At 34.2% G+C, this 24,768-nt stretch overlaps 1 protein-coding gene and 1 long non-coding RNA gene across 2 annotated transcripts in view; one reads left to right on the plus strand and one right to left on the minus strand.

The window, feature by feature from the left end:
• SHOC1 (shortage in chiasmata 1) overlaps positions 1-9,460 on the minus strand; it is a 54,377-nt gene extending 44,917 nt beyond the window's left edge. Inside the window, exons 1-5 of the mRNA XM_045506748.2 lie at positions 9,381-9,460; positions 4,912-5,096; positions 2,004-2,169; positions 1,701-1,797; positions 618-768 (exon numbers count right to left, since the gene is read on the minus strand). Coding sequence (XP_045362704.2) covers positions 618-768; positions 1,701-1,797; positions 2,004-2,169; positions 4,912-5,096; positions 9,381-9,445 — 664 coding nt within the window. The 5' untranslated portion in view covers positions 9,446-9,460. The remainder of the gene's footprint in view (positions 1-617; positions 769-1,700; positions 1,798-2,003; positions 2,170-4,911; positions 5,097-9,380) is intronic.
• The window catches only part of LOC123612841 (uncharacterized), a 51,776-nt gene extending 27,440 nt beyond the window's left edge, over positions 1-24,336 (plus strand). Inside the window, exons 2-3 of the long non-coding RNA XR_012506501.1 lie at positions 18,805-18,882; positions 22,438-24,336. This is a non-coding gene — a long non-coding RNA (uncharacterized LOC123612841). The remainder of the gene's footprint in view (positions 1-18,804; positions 18,883-22,437) is intronic.
• Positions 24,337-24,768: the final 432 nt, after the last annotated feature.

A 24,768-nucleotide genomic window follows, 5' to 3' on the forward strand; every position in this document is an offset into this window, starting at 1 on the left:
GCTGATCAGTAATCCCCTTGATCTAGTCTTGTCTGCAAGATTTCCTTCAAGTCCATGGTCCGTTGATGGCAAGTATCCCTATTCTCAATGGAAATCACAAATCCCCTTTCACTCCTCCTTTATATTATATATCTTTGATCATTTCAATTGGAGTTTATGAGAGGACAGTTAAATATCTGGGCTTAAGTTATGCTAAAAGACTTCAACAACATTTACTAAGTCTAACTGGGAAGAAACCATCTAAATTCTATGTTGTGACTCTCCCAGTCATCTAATTCCATGAATCATAACTTTATTCTGAGCCTCTGAAGTCAGCATAAAAGTTCTTAGTGTTTTGTCACTGTATATAAGAAAACAACTCAAAAAAACTAGTATAGTGCTGGTGTTTTAGCTCTATTTGTATAATTATTTTGAAATGGTTAGATTAATTTCAGAGATGTTTTAAGCTTGCAATGTATAAAGAGAAGACAATGAGAAAAGAGTCTCAGAATTTTTATTGATGTGGGATATTTTTAAAAATCTGGAGGTTCAGAAGAAAGTTTAATGAAAAAAGAATTTTTATAACTAACATTATTAAGTAGTTTTTACAAGTAATAGATTTTTAATTTAATTCTCACCTCTTTTGAAAAGCTTTTCATTTTCATCTACATAATATATTGTTTCTGGTATTAAGTTTGATGACTCCTTTATTTCTGAGAGTGATGGAATATCAACTTCTTGTTTGAGGCTTGTAGGCATTAAGAATTCACACTCAGGCATAATTGATGGCTGAAATAATATATTGGTAAAACAAGTTTTTAGTGAGGTACTCCAAATAAATATTTCTGTAAATAGACATATTTGCTTAATTGATGTACCAAATTTTAAACTAAACCCACACTTATAAATTTTAATCTACATACATTTTATTTAAAAAGTAAGTGTAGCAGCTACAAATCTATTACAAGCAATGTTCTAAGTAATGTCCTTCATGGCTACCAATTACATTAGTGGTGTACACTACCCCTAGATGCAGAAATATCTTCTTTTGAGCTAATAACAAATTTTCAAAATTCTAAATTAAAAACAATCACTGCAACAAATGACAGACGGTGAATGAGAAGTAAAAAGAGTAGATGGAATGGATCTTTACTACATTCCATGGAATACATTTTTCTTTCATTCCTACAGAATTGGATTCTTCAACAAGTGAGAATGCATGTGCATAATTCTCAAAATTAATGGGGGAGGGGAAGGGGGACAGGAGAAAAGGGGCTAATAGGTGAATTAATATTTTTACCATGTGTGTTAAAATTTTTATTTGTCAAAAAAGAACCTTTCAATGCCTTAAGACTAATACATACATGGCCACTTAATGTCCTATACCAGGTATATTAAAATAATTGGGAGAGGTTTTAAAATTCCCTGTACCTGGACTGCATACTAGACCAATTAAACCAGAATATATGAGGGTATGATCCAGACTTCAGTATTTTAATAAAATTTTCCAAGTAATTCTAATGTGTAGCCAAGGTTTAGAACCACCATTTTGGAAGTAAATTTGACTCCGTAACTGATACATGTTTAATCCATTATTGAGTCTTTTAAACTTTACAATAGTAGATGGTAAATGTATATTACTACAATTTATAAAAGCGTGATTTACTAACTTCTATTTTAAAATTACTGAAAGCAAACATTACAGCTTCATTTAAACCTACTGTGTCTTCTAGCTTCTCTGGAAAAAAGTTTTCCTTATCCATACAGAAATCTTCTTTCACAAAATCTTTCAAATCTCCTTGAAAAGAGAAACTCTCCCTTGACAAAAAAATCAAACATTAAATTAGTATTTACTAAAAGCAAGGGACGTACTAAATGTAGCCAATTAAATGCATAGCAATTACAATTAAGAGTTGAGGTAAAGCAATGATAAAATATTATGACTGACAACATCTAGACTTGTGAACATACAAAGAATATTTTCTTCTCTTCAAAAATATTTACAACATCGGGTAATCAAATACCTGAAAAAATTAGTGTCTTTGAAGATCTGTCCTTTGAAATCTAACAAAGGATCTTTTACTAAATATTGCTTTAGCCTACTCAACAGAGTACGCACAGTTGGCAGCTGGCTTTTATAGGCCATCAGATTATTTACAAAAATTATTTCTTCAGCATCAATCAAGAAATCTGAAAATAAATAAGAAATACAAAGGAATAAGAAAAATTCTAAAGGTTATACAAGAGGATCTAGATAGTTACTGTAGTCAGCCATTAAATACAGTTGGGGTTTGCAAACACATTTTAAATTATTTAGTTCTTCACTGTATTATGCAAATAAAGCATGTTGCATAGTACTGGTACATAGGTAAAAGCTCAGTAAAGTTTAGTATTATTTAGTACACTGAGTAGTAACCAAATATCCTGAAAGAGTTGTAATGGCTCATACTTTTTTCCAACAAAATTAATGTAATCAGTGGAGGAAAATCTCTTGTGGTCTTATGTCTCAAAATAGCCAAGGTTAGCCTCAGCAAAACTGTAAAGAAATAAAATTTGACTTTTGATGACCTTAGTCTTTTCTTTATGCATAATTTTATCTCTTAGGTCTCCAGTTTATCCCCAGAGACTGACATGTAGGGACTGGAGATGATCTATAAAGCCCACAAATGAGACCAACTCTGATTCTAGCACTCTAAAATTATTCAAATATGCTTGTTATAAAATTAATTACATTGAAAGTTATACAGCAAAGTGTCTACTAGAGAAGTGTGATATAGCTCACATATTAGGAAACACTGTTGCTAACAGCTAATTGCTGGAACAGGTTTCTTCTCTGTATCCCCAACCTACCATGTTTGGGCTACTTTAGAATCTTAGCTAACTGTGTCAGTGCTTTAACAGTTTCTGAGCCAAAGAAGGGTATATAAAACCTACCCCCATTCTCCAATAATCTCTGAATGGAAAGAGAAAAAGGAAAATGTAGGCTCAGATGAAGAACTACTCAGAAAACCAACCTCCCCAAAGCAAAAGCCAGCTCCAAGGGGAAGCAACGGTCTTCTGTTCTGGGCAACGTCCTTTCAGCTAAGTAATTTTAGAATGGCATGAGAACGGTATGGCATGAAGTGATGTCTCCCATGACCCACTACATCACTGGTATGCATGTGCTTAATAATTATGTGGTGTAAAGCAGGCAGGCAGGGACCATTCCTTTGCCTGATGCTAACTTAAAATGCCAAAAGAGAACTAGTTATGTAAACTAGCCTCAGAGATTCTTTATCAGAACCTGTAAGTTCCTGACAATCTTGTGGCCTAGAGCTTCCCATGATACACCAGAGAAAGGTAGCCAATCAATTCCATGTCTAAGCAGGGTTTAATCTGAGACAATTTAAAGATGGTTCATTTGTACAGTCATTTTGTAAATATTAATGAAGTCATATTATAGCAAAACCCAAACAGCATTCATCTGTAACCCCATCTCCACCTTCCACTTTCAAACATAGACCATCTAACAGTTTTTCCTTCCTACAGGCTCATCTTGGTATTTCTGGGAGTCCATGGGGACGTCTCATATCAGTTATGAGGTCTCATTTTCCAACCTCCCCTTTTCAACGAAGCCACTTGAGGGCAGCATCCCACCACAACCAATGTTCTTTAAACTATACAAAAGTGGTTCTAGCAACGGTGCTATGTATATTCTTATGGCTATAAAGTATGCCCTGAATTTCTTACTTTATTACCACTAGTATATGTACCAACTCAGATATGAGGAGGCTGTTTTCTTTTATTGTAGAGGAGTGTTAAATTGTCATGAGCAAACAGAATTTTGGCTAGTTAACTCTGAAAATAAGCAGAAAAAAAGAGGTCTACTGACAAAAAAGAAAATAGGTTTATTCTTTGCAGAAGATACTTTTGTCTACTTAGAAAACCCAAGATAACTAAATGAAAACAAATACAGGATTTCATTAAAGTGTCTGATAAAAATTATAAAATCAGTGGTTTCCAAATATATCTAAAGCCCTAATCATAAATTAATGGAAAAACTTATTCATAATAGCCATAAGCTATGAATATTGAGGAATAAACATAATAAAAATGTGCAGAAAGTATATGGAGAAAACCATAAAACACTAATGAGGATCACTACTTAAAAAAAAAGGCAAGATAAACTATTTTCCCAGCTAAAAAGACTAACTAAGGTAAAAATTTTAAAAGGTGCCAGTAACATTTCAATTTCTTAAGAGCTCTGTTGGAAACTTGAAAAACTGATTACAAAAGTAAATCTGAAAGAATATAAATGTGAGAGTAGGAAAAAAAAGAGGAGACTATTAATACATGTTATATCTGTGTACTAAATAGTTAAACTGTATAATATTTCGACATAATAGGAAATCCAGAAACAAACTATAATGTGGCTAAAGATATGGCATATGATATAAGCGGCATTTCTAATCAGTGGGGAAAGGAAAAACTATTCCATAAGTGGTATTGGGACAACTGCGAAAACATTTGGAAACAAACATTTTTATTCTTACTTTTATACATACACCAAAACCTTAAAGAAAACATTAAATAAAATATGAATAATATTTATCTAATTCAAGGAAGAAGTTTCCAAGTATAAAGGTAATGAAAGAAACCCTAAAAGAAACACTGACAGGATTGGTTAGGTTCAAGTTAAATACATTTGGAGTTATTGATATTTTTGATATATAAAAATAAAATATAAGAATAGAAAAAGACAAAAAAGAATCACTTCACAATATAAAAATACGCAAATGAACACCAGTAATTTAAAGAAGTATAATTTTGCAGGTGGGTATCTTTAATACAATAAAAAATTTTTTAAATCTAATAAAACAAAAACATCACTGAAATGAAAATCTGTGTAATAGTAAGAATGTTTTGTAACAGTGGAAATAACAAAAGTTTTACCTTGCTCCTGTTTTTGAAGCGCTGGACACTTTTCTAAGCAGCTGACAAGTGTAAAGGCTTCACTGTAGTCCTTATGGGTATGTAAGCTGACTTCCTCTACTTCAGTTTGGGAGTTTGGGTTTGAACTTGGAACAATTTCCTCAAATTCACAGTTAAACTGGGTCATCATTCCTGTAGCTGTTTTTCTATGACATAAAATTACTGATTTTATGTATCTCCTATTTTAAAACATTTTTATTTATAAACAGAAATTTTTCATTGTAGAAAATTACCAAATTCCAACAGTTAGAGAAAAATTATCCATAGCCCCACCATTCAAGAGAAGAATTTAAAAATTACATATTTTCTCAATTATTTTTGAGTATTTTTAAACAAAAGTGTATGAACATAGTATACTGTAACCTATTCTTTTCTGCTAAACAAGAGGCATGAGCACATTTACATGTCAATCAATGTACATTCACTTCATTTTTGAGTGGATGAACAAGATCCCATTGTACTGGTAAATAATATTTACTCAATCAGTTCCCTATTATTGGAAATTTAAATTTGTTGTAATTTTTTGCTATTATGAACAACAGTGCAAGGAATATCTTTGTGCGTTTGTTTAATCATTTTCTCAAAATAAGTTTCCTAAGAGTGGAAATGAAGTTAAAGATATAAGGATTTTGAGACTTTGCCATGCATTGCCAAATTGCCCTTGCACTGAATATTCAATGTCTGCTTTTCCATATCATTATCCAACCTTCTATATTCTTTTCTGCAACCTGGGAGACTGAGCTTACTAAGAACCAACTAAGTAAGCTCCCTTTCCCTGGCTTCCGGATGGGTTCAGCCAATAGGAAGCATTTGCAGGAGATCAAGGTGGGAAAAGAGACAGATGGAAACATTATTCTTCCCGAATCTTTCCTCCTGGGCCACAGTTTGGAGACGTGGCTGCATAGTTCCACCAACAGTTACATCTTTTATCAGCCTCTCTCCCATAGTTGCAGTTCTTACTGTGCTGTTTACTGCTCAGTCCTCTTGCTCCTTCAAGTTTAGGGTGGTAACAACTTCCAGCTGTTGCTAGTCCTGGGATTTTTGTGTTTTTTTTGGCTTCCTTGACCTTGCCTGTAACTTGCCTGTTTCCTGATTGATCCAGATATATCAGCCATTGTCTACACCATTGGGATATTCTGACTTACAAGAGATCTTTCTACTGAATTTTCCAAAAGATAAATATATTGTTGGCAATTCAGGTACACATTATTTTTTTCCTGATATCCTAAAATATTTTAGACTTAATAATTCCCTACAGAGACTGAAAAAACCAAAATCAATATAATTCCCCAATGTAATTGGAGAAAATAATAAATATTTCATACTTAAAACTGTATATAGAAAAATCTCTATTATTTACTCTTTAAGAAAATACAATGTACAAGAAAAAAAACATTTCAACTCACCCAGGCCCATAATACTCATGAGAACATTGATTCCTATGTGGATCTTTATAGACTTCTAAATTTAGTGCTTAGATAATGCTGTTTTTTAAAAAATAAATGTTACTGACAGAGTCAATATTTTATAATAAATATAGTTTTGAGGAAACTCCATCAATTCACTTTCTCTAGGTATAAGTGATTTACAAAGGCCAGTATTTCCTGGAACCCCTCCCTCCTTCTCATCCAGTATTATCTATTCTTACTTCACTGGTGCCTCCTCTGCCTGACCTGTAGATAGTGATATTTCCCAGGTTTCCAATCTAGATTGTCTTTGCTTTCTTTCCATATCATTCTTTCTTGGATGAGTTCATCCACTCCCATTCATTAATTCCTTTACTCAAAAGAAATATTTACAGAGTATCTACAATGTGTTGATATCATTTTAGGCACTGAGAATGGAGAGGCAAACAAAACTAAGCTCTTGCCCTTATGAAGCTTACCTGCTAACAGGACAACAGACAAACAAATACATAAGTAAGTAACAATGTCAGGTGGTGAAAAACTGCTATGAGTGAAATAAAATAAGGTATTAGGACATCAAATAACAGACGGAAGGTTGGTAAGAGGTATATTTTAGAGAGGGTAGTTAGTGAACAGCCCTCTGAGGAGCTACAACTACCTGAATATTAGTAGGGAGTGAGCCATACAAAGGCTTAAGTAGAGGAGCAAGGTTGACAGAGTCTAAGAAAAGCAGAAAGGTCAGGGTGACTGGAACTGAATAAGGTTAGAGAGGTGGGCAAGGACTCCATCATGTTGGATCTTACAGGACTTGGTAAGACCTGGTCGTGGGTTATAACAAAAATATTTCACGATCTGATTTGTGTCTTTAAAAACAAATCAAAGGCAAACTTTTAGAAGAAAATACAGGAGTAAATCCTCGTGACTTTAGTTTAGGCAAAGCCTTCTTAAATATGACACCAAAAGCACACGTAACAAAAGAAAAAGTAGACGAATTGAACTTCATCAAAATTTTGTGCTTCAAAGGATACCATCAAGGAAATAAAAAGAATCCACAGGAGAAAGTATTTAAATCACACACCTAATAAGGGACTTGTATCTAGACTATGTAAAGAACTCTTAAAACTCAATAATAAAAAGACACATAACCCAATTAAAAATCAGCAAAGGATTTGAAAAGACATTTCTCCAAGGAAGATAAATTAAAGACCAATAATTACATGAAAAGATGCTTAACATCATTAACCAACAGAGAAATGCAAATGAAAACTGCAATGACATACAATGAGCCACACACTAGAATATAGTCAAAAAGATAGATGATAACAAGTATTGGCAAGATGTACATAAATTGTAACCTTTTTATCAGCTATGGGAACATAAAATGGTACAGCTGCTTGGAAAATAGTCTGGCAATTCCTCAAACAGTTAAACACAGAGTTACCATAAGATCCAGCAATTCCATTACCAAAGAAATGAAATCATGTGTCTGCACAAAAACTTGTCCACAAACATTTATAGCAGCATTACTCATAATAGCCAAAAAGTGGAAACAACCCAAATGCCCATTCACATGGTGAATGTATAAATTAAATGTGGTATACCCATATAATGGAATATTATTTGGTCATAAAAATGAAGTGCTAATACATGCTACAAAATAGATGAACCTTCAAAATATTATGCTAAGTAAAAGAAGCCAGTCACAAAAGATCACATATTATATGGTTGACAATGTGATTTATAATAAGAAATAGAGATTTGGTCTTCATGTCTGTTTCTGGCACAGAGCTCCAAAAGCCCTTGGAAATTCCTAAGAGATGAGAGCGATAAAGTTATCTTTGGTTATGTTAATAAGGGACTTTTGGAAAGCTTAAGGAAGCCTTAAGGAAGGCTTCATTACATAGGCGATTCATTATATCATTGGTCATTGGCAGTTGATTCAACCTCTAGCCCTTCACCCCACCTGGGAGGTCAGATGGCTGGAGAGCTCTTTTCACTATACTTTTCTGTTTCCTTAGTGCTCTGCAGTTTAGTCATGTGATAGATAATTTGCTTTGGCCTTATACCTTGTGATAGACCTTATGACAGCCATTGTATATTATCATTTAATTCTTAACATTGTTAATTTTTTCTGTTTATACATTATCTTCGTAGCCTGATTTTTAAATTCCTATAAACCAGGAATAGTATATTGGGCTTCTCTATATTTACTGTCTGCACACATTTAAATTGGTTGTTTATTTCAAGCGCAACAAAGGAGAACTTATGTCACTGAAACTTGAAAATATGAACAATAACTAAATCCTTCCTGGGTCTGATCAACATTCTTTCCACAAAGTGATGCAACAGAGTAAATTATTTATATTTGCACTGAAATCTCTACTTTATGTCTACATGAACAATGTAGAATGGTTTAGATGTTCTTTCTCATATTACGCTCTGCATTTCTATCTCTGTCATTGTATTTTCCATGTTCTATTGTAATTGTTTATTTATAAAATTTGATTCCCTATTTTCTTGTGTTCTTTAAGAGCAGAGACTGTGTCTTACTCATTTTTTTATCCATATCCAGCCCACAGAATGATATCCAATAAATATTTGATGAATGACTGAACTAATAACAAACAACATTCTGACAAAGTATGTTAGAAAATAGCCTTAAAACTGCATTTATACTACAGGAAAAGACACTGATTTTAATATAAAGAATTTTCTGTAGACACTCTCTACAGAAAAGTTCACTTATTGTTAGAAGCATAATAGCATCTTTGCTTTATTTCTGTCTTTTGTGATACAAATGCATAGAGCACTGTTAATCTGTGATAAATGAGGGAAAAAGATAAAAAAGAGGATGTAAATCATTTCTATTAACCTCTCCTTTGTGGTTCACATTAGGGCTTCTTCTTCAGGTGAAAGAAAACCTGTGAGGATATAAAGGGTGGGATATTCTCTCTTTAGGTGTCTGGAGAACTTACTGTTCATCTTCTAGACGTAAAGGGGAAATTTGCAATTAGGGACACATACTTCTCAAGGAAATCCTCCACAGAGAGACTTGCTTTCCATTGGTCCGAGACTGAGATACCCGTCATTCCCGAAACTGAAACAGCTGAGACTAGAAAGGAGAATGACATTAACTTCTAGAATTTTCTTTTACACTTAATACAAGGAAGCCAAACATTCACCTTTTACATCATGGTGTTATCTTTATTTGTTCACAGCTGTAAGTTTTTCCAAAGTTATACCACATTCCAAACATTTAAATCATCATTCTCATTATTATGAACCCCTGTCCCCTGCAAAAACCCTCAACTACAGTCAGAACAATATCACCTGAACATACCACCCTCATTTTACAGCCTCTCTTTTGCTTATACAGCACTACCATCCCAGATAATCTTGTTCAACAGCTCATGTGACTCCTCATAAAGCCTTTATTTACCATTCCAGCTCACTCTGATACATTCCCCTTGAAAGGTCATAATATTGTCAGTAGCACTCACTCAGTACTTAATCATACACAGTCATATTTAAAAGTTCTATGTATATCGATAGCTTGGCTCCTAAATTAGACTCTTAGTTCCTTACGGAGAGGGATCATGTCACACATTAACTTCAGAAGAAGCAACTGGGTGAATAGTCAAAGGACCCGTGTTCTACCTAAGTGTTAGCTCTTACTAGTTTTGTTACCTTGAATAAATCCCTTAACATCTGAGTGTATGCCTCACTGAAAAAAATATGAAAGTTTAGTAGTTAAGAATGTAAGTTCTGGAATCACCTGACCTAGATTTTAGTACTTGTACTGCTTCTTATTAACTGTATTATCTTAGGTAAATCTCTTAACCTCTTTTTACCTCAGTTTTCTTATCTACAAATTAGAAATAATAATGGCCTTTCCATAGTGTTGTTGTAAAGGTTAAATGTGTTAAGACATGTAAATTGCTTAGAACAGTGCCTGACATAGTATAAATGCCCAATAAATTTTGCTTGTTATTGTCATTATTATCTGTAAAAAGAAGAAAAGGAAAAGAAATAAGAAAAATTATTAACTCATTTTTTCCTTCTGTACGTTTAGAGAAGCAGTTTGATGAAATTTGCTCTTTATCTTATTTCCAACCTAAGTGAGACCTTCAATCCATTGACCCTTCCATTTTTACAACATTCATCCTTTTTATGTCCTCACTTCCTTTCTCATACAGTTTAGTTCCATAACCATCCCATAATCACTCCCTTACAAAGACTCTTAATTCCCTTGCTTCTCTTTCCGTCATACTAACTTAGGAAAACCGCTACTCTCCACTTTGTGTATGTACCCTAGAACAGCTGAAAATTATTTGGAAAAAAAAAAAATCACCCAGCCATGCTGCATGAACTCATTTCAAATTATGACCATAAATTTAAAATGGGCATCTAACATTGACAGATGATAATAGTATACCTTCCTAACAAAACTGACTTTCTCATTCTTCAAGACAACTATCTGACACTTTCAACCGTCAAATATTGATTATCATTTCCCTACCCTCTCTCTGTCTGTGTCCTTGCCTCCACAAAGAAAATCGATATATGCAGAGAAGAGAATCATCTTCCACCACTAACTCTAACATCTCACAGGCGTGAGTACCTACAAACCCTGCCTTCCTATCCATCATAGTGGAAGAACCATCCTGGCTTCTAATATCAGCTCCTCCAACTGTGCTTTGGATACTATCTCCTTTTATAAGTTATCCATTTTCTTTCCTGCATCATCATTTTCTCTCTTTTTATCAAGATTATTTCCATTGGCAAATAAACACTTTATAGTCTCTTTCCTTATCACACATATATTTTTTTTAATTGCGCATCTAAAAAAACCTCTCTCTACTCTACTTCTGCCTTCAGCTAGTGCACCTCTATTTTTCTATTTACCTTCATAGCAAAATTCTTCAAAAGAGTTGTCTGTAATCACCATCTTACATCCCACTTCTCTCTTCTCAACTTACTCTGATCAGGCTTTCGTACACAATATTCCAGTGAAACCACCCTTACCATGGTTGTCAATGACCTACAGTTAGTTAAGCTAATGGTCAACTCACTTACTTGTTCTAGGGCCCTGTCCTAGGCTCTCAGCTATCTATACTCATGCTCTCAGTGCCTTTATCCAGTTCCATGAAATTTATGTGCAAGCTATATATTGAGGCTTCCAATTTGAAATTCCAGCTGTGCTCAAGACTACTATAACCAATTGCCCTCTTGATGTTTCCACTTAGATGCCTAATAGGCATTTTAACCTGGCCAAAGCAGAGCTATTGATTCCAGCCACAAACTGGCTTCCCCATAAACCTTTCCTTATCTTAGGAAATAAAACTGCCATTCACTTAGTTGCTCAGGTCAAAAACCCAGAAGAAATTATTTATTCTTCTGCTTTTTAACCATCTTACTTTTGGGTAAGTAAATAATCTAAATTACTTTAGATTATTTTAAAATCTAAAATAATCTCAATTTCAACCACTTCTCACTTCTTTATTATAAGCCTGGTCCAAGCTATCATCCTTTATGTATGGATTTGCCTAGTAGTCTAGATCCTGAACCATTACAGTAGCTTCCTGACTGATTTTCCTATCTCTATTTTTGCCTCCCAGTCCCTACCCCTTCCAGCTTCCAAACAACCAGAATGATTTTTCCAATGTATAAATCAGGTTATGTTACTGCCTTTCAAAAAACTGTCCAATGACTTTCCACACCAACCATAATATAAACAAACAAACTCCATATTATAGCCTGCAAAACCTTTTATCTTTCGAAAGCGGCCTACTTCTCAGATCTCCCCTTTTTTCATTAATCGGCCACAATGGCTCAATTTTCTGGTCCTTACACACATCAAGTTTACTCCTGAGTCAGGAACTTTGCATTTGCTTGAAAGGCTTTTCTCCTGTATGTTTTTATGATTGCTGCCATCTCACCATTCAGATCTCAACTCAAATACTCACCTCTCCACAGAAGCCCTACCCTAACCATCTTAGGAAATAGCACTCCCTACTCCTGAAATTTCGTATCACATTACACTGTGTATCTTTGCTGTACATTTACCAATACCAAATAGTAGTCCAAGTACTCAGTGGTTTTATTGCTGCATTCTCCTTACCAGTCTGAAAACCCACTGAGGGTAGGGACTATTTCTATGTCTTAATTAGTAACTGTGTTCTTAGCACCTGTATCAGTGCCTAGTACATAATACAGGATAAATAAATGTTGTTAACTGACTTGACTCCTCCATGGAGGCTACTTTTCCTTAAGTTTTATGACATGATAAAAGCAAAAGATGGTGCTTTGTACATATACATTTAAAAATAGTTCCATATTCAGTGTACCATTACAACTTAAAGAAGCCCTCTTACCATTGAGCAAGATACTGTTCTAGTACAACAAATGTTACAATGTTAGAATTTTTAAGACTTCATCATCCACATATCTCTTATTCATTCTATTCATACCTAGTATAAGCTTTCCAATTCCTTATCATCTAAAGTCTATCATAAAAATATTAATTTGTAAACTTCTTGGAATTCTGATATGAATAAATGAATAGGTTTTTTAAATAATGAGAAAAACATTGCATTTTCTTAATAATTTATTGTGCTAAACTCTGAAATATTTTTAAAAATAGATTTTTGAAAAATAAAACTAAAACATACCTCTTGTCCATGGCCTCCTAAATTTATCATCAGTGACTCTTACATGATAATTGTCTTCTTGATGTAAACATGAAGGGATTCGAAGAAATAAAGCGTCTCTGCGAAACTTCTCTCTAATTACATTCTATGCAGGAAAGTGAGATTATAAAATCTTTTAATATATGTATTGGATTTAAAATATTTATCTGTCAATATTCAGAATATTAAAATTCTCTATTCTTTCAAACTTCTGTTATTTTTATTGAAAGGTAATACATGCTAAGTATAAAGAATCTAACACACAACTACATAACTGAGAAAAATCAAGCTTTCTTATCATATCATTATAATTTGGTATATTTTCCTACATACTTTCTTTTCTAGGTTAGCCTAACGTGTGTGTGTGTGTGTGTGTGTGTGTGTGTGTGTGTTTGACCAAAAAATGGGATCACATCATATACCATTTAGCAATATGCTTTTTTCACTTAACAGTATAATATGGCTGTCTTAACTTTTGTTTTCTATATCCTTGCACTATTTCATTTGTGACAACCAGCAAATATGTTTCTAATTTAAAAAAAAATCTAATAATTAAACTTTAAAAGGCTGTTAAATCAGCTAAGCTTGTAAATAAAAGTTCTCTATACTTTGGTTCTGCCTTTACTTTCCAGCTTTATCTTCCATTACTCTTTAATACTAACTGTTCTTTTTAAATAGAATAGCCACTACACCCTTAACATTTAGTGGCCACTTCCTCAACACTGTGGTCTACGCTGTGCCTCTGAAAAATGCCTCGCTATTCTTCTCCAGCTATGAAAATCCTATTCATCTTTTAAGCCCCATCTTAAGCAGTATTTCCTCTATGAAGTCTTACCTTGGTGACTCTCAACTTCCCACAGAATTTGTTATTCTATGTATTTGACAAATGATAGTTTGTTGCATTATTTCCCAAGAATTTTATGTTTGCTGAAGGTATTACATTAAATAAGAGGTCCTCATCATCCAAGAATAAATGGTATAAAGGAAAGATTAGTTAAAGTAATTTGTATAAAATGAGGAGCAAAGGTTCATAGTAAAAAAGGAAAAAAAAAAAGCCTGATTGGAACTTTATCTTAAAAGATGAAATAAAATTATAGAAATTAAAATTTACATTTAATAAAATTTTGTTTATAATTAGCTTATAACTGCTTTCTTGTCATAATTTCCCCCAAAACATATGATATGCATATCAGTCATTACTTCACCTTTGATCATAAAGAAGATATTTCTAGAAAATATTTGAAAATTTAATCAAATTTTCCCAAGGCAGCTCTTAATCCCTTTGATATTCAAAACATTCTTTTCCCTTTAACTGTTAACTGATCTAATTTTGTAGGCTCTTCAACTGATAATAGCTTTGCCTGTTATTTGGGTGGTTCTTCAACACTGTTTTTATGAACTTTACAAAACCCTGCATCTTTTGCAAGGTTTGCCATTGATTACTATATTTGTATTATATCATGGGGTGTGGTACACCAGCAAGAAATTAAGATACCATGGACAAGGATAAAAATTTGAGGATGTTTGAGTATAGACTAATTTCCTAAGTGGACAATACATTCATAAATATATTTGTGTAACAGTGACCTCTGATGCCCTACGTGTGTATGTTATGACACATTTGCCTCCATCAATTATGAGGGAATAATAAAACCTGAAGATGCCTATATGTCTTTTTTATTTCCTGTAAAATACAACACAGTTTTAGTTATAGTGGAGTAATTTTTTTCCCTGGTAGATGGGGGTCAAGGTTATAAAGAAAACAAAACTTTAACTTGTTAATTAAGATCATAAGAACAATGAACTGTTGTATGACAACTAGTCTAATTAGTTTCTTAACAATGTGCCTGTCTTAAATCTCAGCTGTGTGCAAGCTACTTAACTTCTCTAGACATCATTTCCTGTAAAACGGTAAAACCAGTGTAATAATAGTATCTTCCTCATGGAGTAGTTGTGATCATCAAAATGACATAATCCATCAAAAGAGCAAGTGATCAAATGATATAATCCATTAAAAGTGCAAAGTATTTGGCCCACAGTAAGTGGCCAATACATGCTGTTACTGTCATTTTATAATAAAGATAACTGGGATTGTTTTCCCCCCACTCCTTTCAAGAAATATCACTCAAGATTATTCATACAAGCAGCCCAAACTTGCCCACAGTTTTTCCATTTTTTTCTGCTGGCAGCTTCAAATTCATGTTAAATTGTCAATTATTTCCTTCCCAAAGTAGCATTTCTAAGTTATATTAAAAGTGGGAAATAATTTTAAGTGAATTTCAAAGTAACTAGACTAATGATTACTCTAAGGACTACTAAAAATTATCATAACCATATAGTGACTGCAGATGACACTTTCTATATCATAATTCTTAGTAAATAGGTAGTGATCTGGTAATACTCTACCTCATGTAAATAGTCTATTGCACAATATTTGAATGTTGGAAACATGTCTTCTTTGAAAGCACTACAAATTTCAGCATCTGGGAATATAAAAATTAAAAGTAAATGTTAGTAAAATAGCAAGCCAGGAGCAGAAAACTATTCTTAATCACAAATATTGGTTCGTTCATTTTTAAAAAGGCTCTGAATGATAAAAATTTAACAATGAAAATAAGTTTTATTGCTATGATTTAAATCTAATATGAAAATAACATACATTAGTATAAAATTTTTCATATCCTTTTCATACTGTTTTATTCATACAATTCCTAGATGGTGGATTACAATATATTTAATGTGATCATTTTGTTGCAAAAGAGGCTGGGGTTCATAAGACTGGTAGAGTGTTATTCTTGGGATAACCGTATTTCTTAAGTGGTCTTGAAATCGAATAACCAAGGGTAAAGCTGTGGAGTAGGATTTGGAAAATTCCACTCTGTTAGAAAATAAAAAGCCTGAAGTTAGAATTCCCTAATAGCAAGCTTATTTGGAATAAAGTAACTATGGCATACTGTTTTTAGGTCATTGGGTCACTATTAGTAAATCAACAAATCCACTCAACGAAGTAATAAGTAAAACTTAGAATGCTGAATGAATCCAGGAAAGTTCTCATTTATGTGAGAATCAGAGGAATCGCAGCTTCGAAAAGCTACTCTAGGACACAACCCAGTTTATCAGAAAGTTCTTAGCATTTTGATCAGTCTTTAAAATGTTTTGGGGAATTCAGATGTAAGCTAGAAGTTTTCCTACTAGTAGTTTGTCAATATGCTTTCAGTAAATGAAATATACATTTTAATGCAAATGGTCTTGCCCTAGTTTCATTATCATTTTAAATTTGAGGTCTACCTCTTTTCAAATGGTGAAAGTGCTACACCAGAAGAACTGAAGAGCTCATCTACTTTAATTGGCTATGAATTCATTCCTATCTTTAGTTATCATCAAGTGAACATTCTTAACTACTCAACTACTGAATTCAAAAAACTAAGGGCAAACTTCTCAATGTAGAGCACAATTATTTTATTTCACTAATCAATCAGAAGACATTTTAGATATTATAATAAGCATTCCAATGAAAACAAACCCAATAAGTTGTCTGAATTACTTTTAATATTGTTAGATTCTGTGACATTAAGGAATGTGGGGAACACACAGTGTTGGTGCCCTCTTCCACTCTTACTTAAACAATGCCAACATAGCATTCCTAACTAGTGATTACTTATCTGGAAATATTTCCAGTCATTGTACTTCCATATCTTTTTCATACAGTGTATCACTGCTCTTCGAAGCAAATATTAACTCTAAAATTTCCACCTCTTGATATTTCACTTTCAGAAAAACTTATCTGATTGTGCCTGATACTAGAAGTCATTTTTAAAAAGTTAAAAACCAACAAATTCTACCTAGTTTATACATTCAGTTTATTATCAGCATTTATCTTAAATTTTCCTTTCTTGAGAAGCCTAGTATTCTATCAGCTTCAGATTCATCACTCTCAACTACCATAAACAATAAATACTGTTGTATTTAAGTTAATCGTTTAAATTCATGTTAAATATACAGTACTTAAATAAGATACCGTACATCATATACATTCATAAACTGTCTTTCATCTGTCAACTGTATTTCATTGCATTACACATATTTGAATCCATCTTATAGTGGTAGGTGGATAAGAGAAAGAAAATGGCCTTTACTTCTAAAATCTAAGACAAGGGGGAAAACAAGCAAAATCATGGTTAGAGAGAAAATAATCACCTTTGAATTGCAGCAATTTCTGATATAGATGTCCTTACCTGTCCCTAAATATTTTATTTCTCCTGTGTTACCTCCTGACAGGAGTCTACTGGGCCAAAACGGTCATGCATATAAATAATTAGGTCAGGCTCTTTTGCACAATGCTAGAAAAGTTAGGTTTCCCGAGATTTTTTTCCACCCAGCTTTACTGAGGTAAAATTGACAAATAAAAATTGTGTATATTTAAGGTGTACAAATATAAAATGGAATATTTTTTCCAGATTATTTAAAACCATAGACAGGCGAGTGAGAATTTCGGGCTGGCTTCCTGTCTCCTCCCACCGGCCTCAGGCATCGGGAGATTTCTCCCCTTCCTCCCTCCCTTGCATAAAAACCACACTTTAACCACGTCAAATCACAGAGGAGGTAAGGTTTACACATATTCTCAAATTGTTTAATCTACGCAACCTCTCATTTGTGGCTAGAAATCCCACTGGCTTTTCTGTGCCCTTCACACACTCTGTTCTCGCCCAATTACGTGAGGTGGTTCTGGGGTCTTGTCCCCACAGGGCCACATCAGCCGGGCCCCACAAAGCTGTTTTCCAGAGATTTCGTAGTTGCCAACCCGATCATTTTTCCCCCCCTCGGCTCAAGAACACATTGCCTCCTACCGAGTCTCTCCAGCCTCTCAGGGCTTTTACCTGAGGTGAGATCGCCTCCTCCGGGCTTCGCAGGAGAAAATTCCCGCCCACTGGACCCGTGACCTCTGACCCTGGCCTCAGCGCTTCCATTGGCCAGCCAGGCCAGCCCCGCCCCCGTCCCGCCCTCTCACCCCCGCCCCCGGGCTCTGGGCGTTTCCGTCTGCCGTGGCTCGCAGCCTCCGGCGTCCAGGCGCGAAGGCCTGAACGACGGACGTGGTCAGCACCGAGGTCCTTACGGGTGAGCAAAGCCTCTGCGCACAGGGTGGAGGGTGTCCGTGGAAACGATGACGGGAAGCCCGAAGGAGCCAATGTGAAAGGTCGCGACCATCAGTCAAAGGAGTCTGAAATTGGCAGCTTCGAGGCTATTAGCTAATCCTGGCACCACGCGCCGCAGGGCCAGATGGAGGGCGAGGGCAGAAGCGTTCCAGAGGGAAAACTGAGAGGATGTAGCAACCAAACAGATTCGGGGAAAGAGAAAAGCAAAAGGGAGGAGGCAAAGATGACTCAGGTGTGTGGCTAGGTGTTGGCCATGACTTGATGGCTGAAGAAGAACATTTGAGGAGGGCCAGGAAGATAACCAGGGATGTGCAAATTTATGCCTTGACTGGCAGCCACCCCTTCACCAACAGACTCGGGAATCCCTAGACCCACTGGAGAAGGAAGGAGAACTGTCTCTATTCCTCAACTCCTGTCTTCCTTTCTGTGACATAACTTGGCATTAAATTCCTTGCCAGAAGATTGCAAGAAGTAACATGCATTTAGTTATTTTACTAACGCATGGGTTTCTTTCAAGTTAATTATTAACAAAATGCTATTTATGAAATGTCAGTGAATAAGTCACATTATTTTCTTAAGCTACCTACCCCATTCTATTTTATACAGGTTTACGCAGTTTTCTACAGTGATACGAATTTAATGTTTGGGAAGAATCCATTGTAAAGATGTTCATCTGGCATTGAGGTACATTTGGCATTGAATACCTTTTATTAAAACCAATTTTAAATCAAGTAATTATGCAAACATTACAAAAGTAACCCATAGTTATTGTAACCAGTAAAACCATGCGAAGATGAATACAGAAAAAATAATCTCTATTACCGCCTCAGCTCCCAGGTAACCAATGTGAACAGTCTGGGATGTATCTTTTCACACCTCTCTGCATGTTCATACAAACTTATAGATAATGCGTGCACAAAATAGGCTAGCCAATTACATAAAAACGCGTGACCTATTTTCCTTACTAAACAATACCTCATGAACAACCTTTCAGATCAAGACATAGAGATTTAACTCATTTTTAAACAGTTGCATATTTCATAGTAAGGATGTGCTATAATTTATCCAAACATTCTACTACTCATGGATTTAACAGATTGTTTCCAGTTTTTTACCTTGGAAATAATGCCACAGTAAGAATTCTTGGACATGCGGACTTGAGTATTATTGCTGTTATTTCTATGGCATAGATTTGTGTTGTTTCACTGGCTCACATAGTAAGAGAATTTCAGATTTAAAAGATATTGCCAATTTACCTTCCAAAAATTTACAGCATTTTATGTTAACAATGCCTGAGAGGAACCATTTTCCTGAATATTCAACAGGAATGAATATATTGCTCTTTAAAAATATTTGCTGATCTGATGCATGAAAGATATTATCTTGCTTTAATTTGCATTACTCTGATTACTACTGAGATTAAACACTTTTTAGAAGTTGATGAGCCCTTTGGATTTCTTCTTCCAAGAATTAATTGCCTAATAATTATATTTACATGTATATATGTGTGTGTGTATGAGATCAAGCAATTTTTTTATTGAGTAGGTTGTCTTTTTGAAGACCTTGTAGATATGTATATTAGTTAATATCAGTTTCGATTTGGCTATATAAGTAACAGAAATGTTCAAAATAATATAAAATTTATTTCTCTTTCATGTAAATGAAGCATAGAGGTAAAAGGTTCAGAATTGATATGAGAGCTGTCCTGACAAAGTCCTCAGGGACTTACCTTCAGTTCATTACCCTGGTATTCTTATGTTGTGATCCTTGCTCTCATAGTCTCAGGTGGCAGCATCTACGTTTCAGGCAACAGGATGCAGGAACAAATGAAAAAAAAGGAGAGGCCAAGGGCACAATGTTTCTTTATATATCTGGAACTAAACTTATGATACATAATGTTCAGATAGGAAAGTGCATTAGATAATGTCCAGTTTAAAAATTATTTTAAAGAAACATCCACGCAAACTCCACTCGAGTGAAGAAACAGAACATTACAAGAATTTCAGAAGCTCTCTATTTCCTTTTCTAATCACAACTCTCCCTAGAGGAAGTCCCCTCCTAGACCTAGAGATTACTATAATCCTGACTGTATGGTAATCATTGCCTTGCTTTTCTTTAAAGTTTCACCCAAGTATGCATTTCTAAATGATATGGTTTTGCCTATTTTTGAATCTTACTGTTTGTGTTAGTTTTGTTCTTGCTTCTTCTATTCAGTGGATATTGTATGCACATCCGTTAATTCAGTTTCATGGTTGAATAGTATACCATCATGTAAATATAGCTCAATTTGTTTATCCATTCCATTGTTGAACCTTTGCATTATTTACTTTGGGGCAATAACAAATAATGCTGTTATCAAAATCCTTGTACGTGTATCTTAGTACACGTATACCTTTCTCTAGAACACAAATTTAGGAATCGATTTCTTGATTATTGAATATGTGTATCTTCACATTTATTCAGTAATACCAAACCACTTTGTAAAGTGATTATACCAATTTATGGTCCCATCAACAATGTTTGGGAGTTCCTGTTGCTCTGTATCCTCACTGACCCTTAGTAATTTCATATTATTCAATTTTGAGAATCTAGTGAGTATCCAGTTGTGTCTTAAGGAAGGTTCCCATAAGCTGCCACATGACTCTTCTGCTTACATCTCATTGTCCAGGCTGTAGTCACGTGGTCAGTCCTCTCTGTAATGAAGCCTAGAAGATTCAAGGTTTATTCTGGACAGTCATGTCCACAGTTACAACTTGGAGATTCTATTATTAAAATAAGAAGAAGAAAACCAATTTGGGGACATAGTAGTCTCTGCCACATTAAGAACAATAATTTTAAAATAGCTAATTTTTATTGAGCACTTACTATTTGCCAAACACTATTATAAACACTCTAACATTACTTATAAACTAGATACTATATTACAAACCCCAGTTTACAGAAAACTGGGACATTGGGAACTTAAGTATCTGCCCAAGATTAAACAGCTAGAAAGTATGAGACAGAACTGCAAAATCAGGCAGTCTGGTTCAGAATCCATGCTTTTAGCCAGGTGATGTGCTTATTAACGGAAGATTTGTTCTTCGTCTGCTTTATGTTTTGCAAAAATTTTCTCCCTGCTTATGTTTGGAAATTTCTAAAAGTTTTCTTTGTATCTCTATAGTGAATTTGACCATTCCTAAATCGTCTGTATTTTTTCTCAGTAGTTAATGTTTCTGCATCATTTCTAAAATTATGCACATAAAGAGAATCTTAGAACAGTTACTTTTCCCTGTAAGTTTTAATTCACCATTGTTTGCACTATTATTATTTTGAAACTAGGTAGAAAGGAAACACCTTTAGCTACACTTGAATATAAACTAAGTTTATAGGAAGGCAGGGGAACTCCTCGTCTATCCAGATTAATTCCACACATCGGTGGAAATCTCTTGTGATGATATTAAGCCTCATTGTTGTATTCATGTGCTGTGCTATTGAGCCAATAGTAATAATGTTTAACGTTTATTGAGAACATACTTTGTGCCAGGTTCAATATGAGGCATTGAAGATGCAACGTAAGGAAAACAAATCTTTGCCTTTAAGAAGCTCACAAATCCTTGTCTGAAGTTGCTCTTATTTTTCATCTCTTCAGACAATTCTGTACACTGCTTCCAGGATGATATGTCTAAAACAACTAAGTGAGAATATCATTCTGCTGCAGACTTTTTCATCTTTCTATTACATACAGGGTAAAATCTGAAATCTTTAGCATGGGACAACTGCTCATTTAACCCCACTTACTTTGGAACCCTGAACCACTGGCCATTCTTTGACCATATCCCAAATCCTCCCACTTCCAAGTCTTTGTTTCTGCTGTTTTATTTTGTTTTCTGATCACATGATGAAACTCTGTTTATTCTATAAGGTTCAGTTCAGATGTTCCCTCCTCCTACTGATAATCTTAGAATTAGTTGTTACCTTTTTGGCACTCTTACAGTTTTTATCAATATCCCACTTTAGGAAGTTTTCGTGCTTTGCATTGTAATTGTTTTGTTTTGTCTGCCTTCCCCACCAGACTGCAATCTTCTTGAGATGGTGGACCATGAACCATGTCTTAATTATATGCTTTGTAACTAGCACAATGCTTTATCTAGAGTAGGCTCTGAAATGAATATTTAATTTACTTCTTAAAATGTGGCACTAGATCATTTTGAAATAGAAGCTATCACAATTTTTTTTTCCATTTTGGTGTTTTTACAGGAGCAATAACGTGTCTGAAATATTCCACATACACAGACACACACACATCAACCAAAGTGAACATGGCATGAATATGGCAGATAATCAGCTTGAAACAGAATTGCAGGTTAGTCTCAACCCGATCATGCAGAAAATCTGGATATATGGAATGAAATAATATTGCACAAATGTGTTGCATAAGTAGCCTGTCTTGTGGTTGCTAATTTATGGGTGTAGCCTCACATACTAATCTTCTGATCAGTAAGGGGCTATTTTACATAAATAGACTGAGAGCAAACATTTTAGCACAACGTATTTAATCTACTTAAACTAGATAATAGTGCTAGAAAAGAGCTGGTAGCATCAGCATGTAAAGAAATTTTCACAAGCATAGAATAGAAACATTACATATTCATGTAGTTTACTTTTTCCCCCCAAATAAACAACAAATGTTATTGAAGCTTATTTTTGCAACATTTGTCTCTATAAACACTATCAATACTTTTTCACATTTTCCTCTGTTCCACATGTTCAGCCCCTCAACATTTTTCTGATTATGGGCCATCTCATACCTCACATGTTTATTGGATCTTTTACAGGCATTGAAAGTTCACAAGCTAAGCTTCTGGCCAGGGTGAAAACTTTATCCATATTTACACTTGACTGTGTACCCCCACTAAAGAAGACATAGTCTGGAGCAGACAGTTATACTTGAGTGTCCATTTCCTTGGGAAAAATAAAAAAGCTGACTCTACGCTTGAACATTTTCCTGGGTAACATTTACCCTAATACTTTTCATATTTTATGGTCCAGTGAGGATAAATAATTTGCCCCAAATTACATAGGTAGGTCTAGAACACAAGTCTTCTGACCTTCACCCAGTGAGTTGCAGTTGTTCATTCACTGATTTATCTATCAACTATTTTACTTTTGAAAGTGAGAAATAAAACTCTTTATTCACAGGTAGTAATGTGTAATAGAAATTTTAAAGAATCTATACACATCTACTTGAAATTATGAGTAAATATGGAAAATCAATGAATCTAAGGTCAATGTACAAAAATCAATTGGATTTCTAGATACTAACCACAAAATTAGACAATTACATTTAAAAATTAAAATTTATAAGAACATCAAATACATAGAAATAAATCAAATAAAAGATTTACAAAACTACTACATTCAAAATTATAAATCATTTCTGACTATCAACTATTTTAAAGGGCATGTTGTGTGTAAGGAACTATGCTGGTTGGGGAGAGCAATTGATTCTACTCTGTCAATATGGCAGGGAAAATAAGACATTCACATAAATATCTAGTTATTCCCAGAGGAAATTAATGTCCTGAGAATTATGGAAGTATAAAAAGGAGATAATGCTTTGCTATTTTAACAAGTAAGTTGTAAAGATACAGAAGCATAATTGATTAGATAACTAGTTTAGATATTTAGATATTAGCTGTTTGAACCACAAAAGCCATAACAGCACTACTGTGTACCTAATGAAAAATAAACCAACCTGTGAAATAAGTAACCTTCTAAGGTCTTAACTTGCAAATTCAAACTGTAATTAGTTATAGCAAATGTCACAAATATCTAGACTAGCCAACATCATCCTAATAAAAGGTAAGAAAACTGTTATTTCTCTTTTTCTCTCCAAAAGAAGTCTTAATGTTGTTTGAGGCCTCCTTGATTGTATTTATGCTTTATATTTTAAAAATAGAGATAGACATTGAACTAAATTTGGGAAGAAGGGTATTACATTAATAATTATATTTCCTTATGCAGGAAATTACCTATCTATCTATCTATCTGTCTATCTATCTATCTATCATCTATCTACCTATCTACCTATATATATATCTCCGAGTATTGCTACATCAGCTTTCTTTTATGTCCATTTGCATGAAATACTTTTTATTCATTCCTCACTTTTACGCTGTGTTTGTTTAGATCTGAAGCGAGTCTCTTCTAGGCAGCATATGTATGGGTCTTGGTTTTGTATCCGTTCAGTCACTCTGTGCCTTTTGATTGCAGCATTTAGTCCGTTCACATTTAAAGTACTTATTTGTAGGTGCACACTTATTGCCATTTTGTTCATTTTGGGATTGTCTTTGTAGTTCTTTTTTGTTCCTTTCTTCTTCTTATGCTTTCTTCCCTTGTGGTTTGATGACTATCAGTAGTGTTATGTTTGAATTTCTTTCTCTTTTGTGTGTGTGTATCTATTACAGATTTTTGGTTTGTGGTTACCATGAGGTTTTTATATAGCTAGCTAGCTAGCTAGCTAGCTATTTGTGTGATTATTTTAAGTTACTGATCTCTTAAGTTCAAACACATTTTAACAAACCTTCG

The sequence above is a fragment of the Camelus bactrianus genome, chromosome 4 (genome assembly GCF_048773025.1).
Source record: "Camelus bactrianus isolate YW-2024 breed Bactrian camel chromosome 4, ASM4877302v1, whole genome shotgun sequence".
Taxonomy (NCBI): Eukaryota; Metazoa; Chordata; class Mammalia; order Artiodactyla; family Camelidae; genus Camelus; species Camelus bactrianus.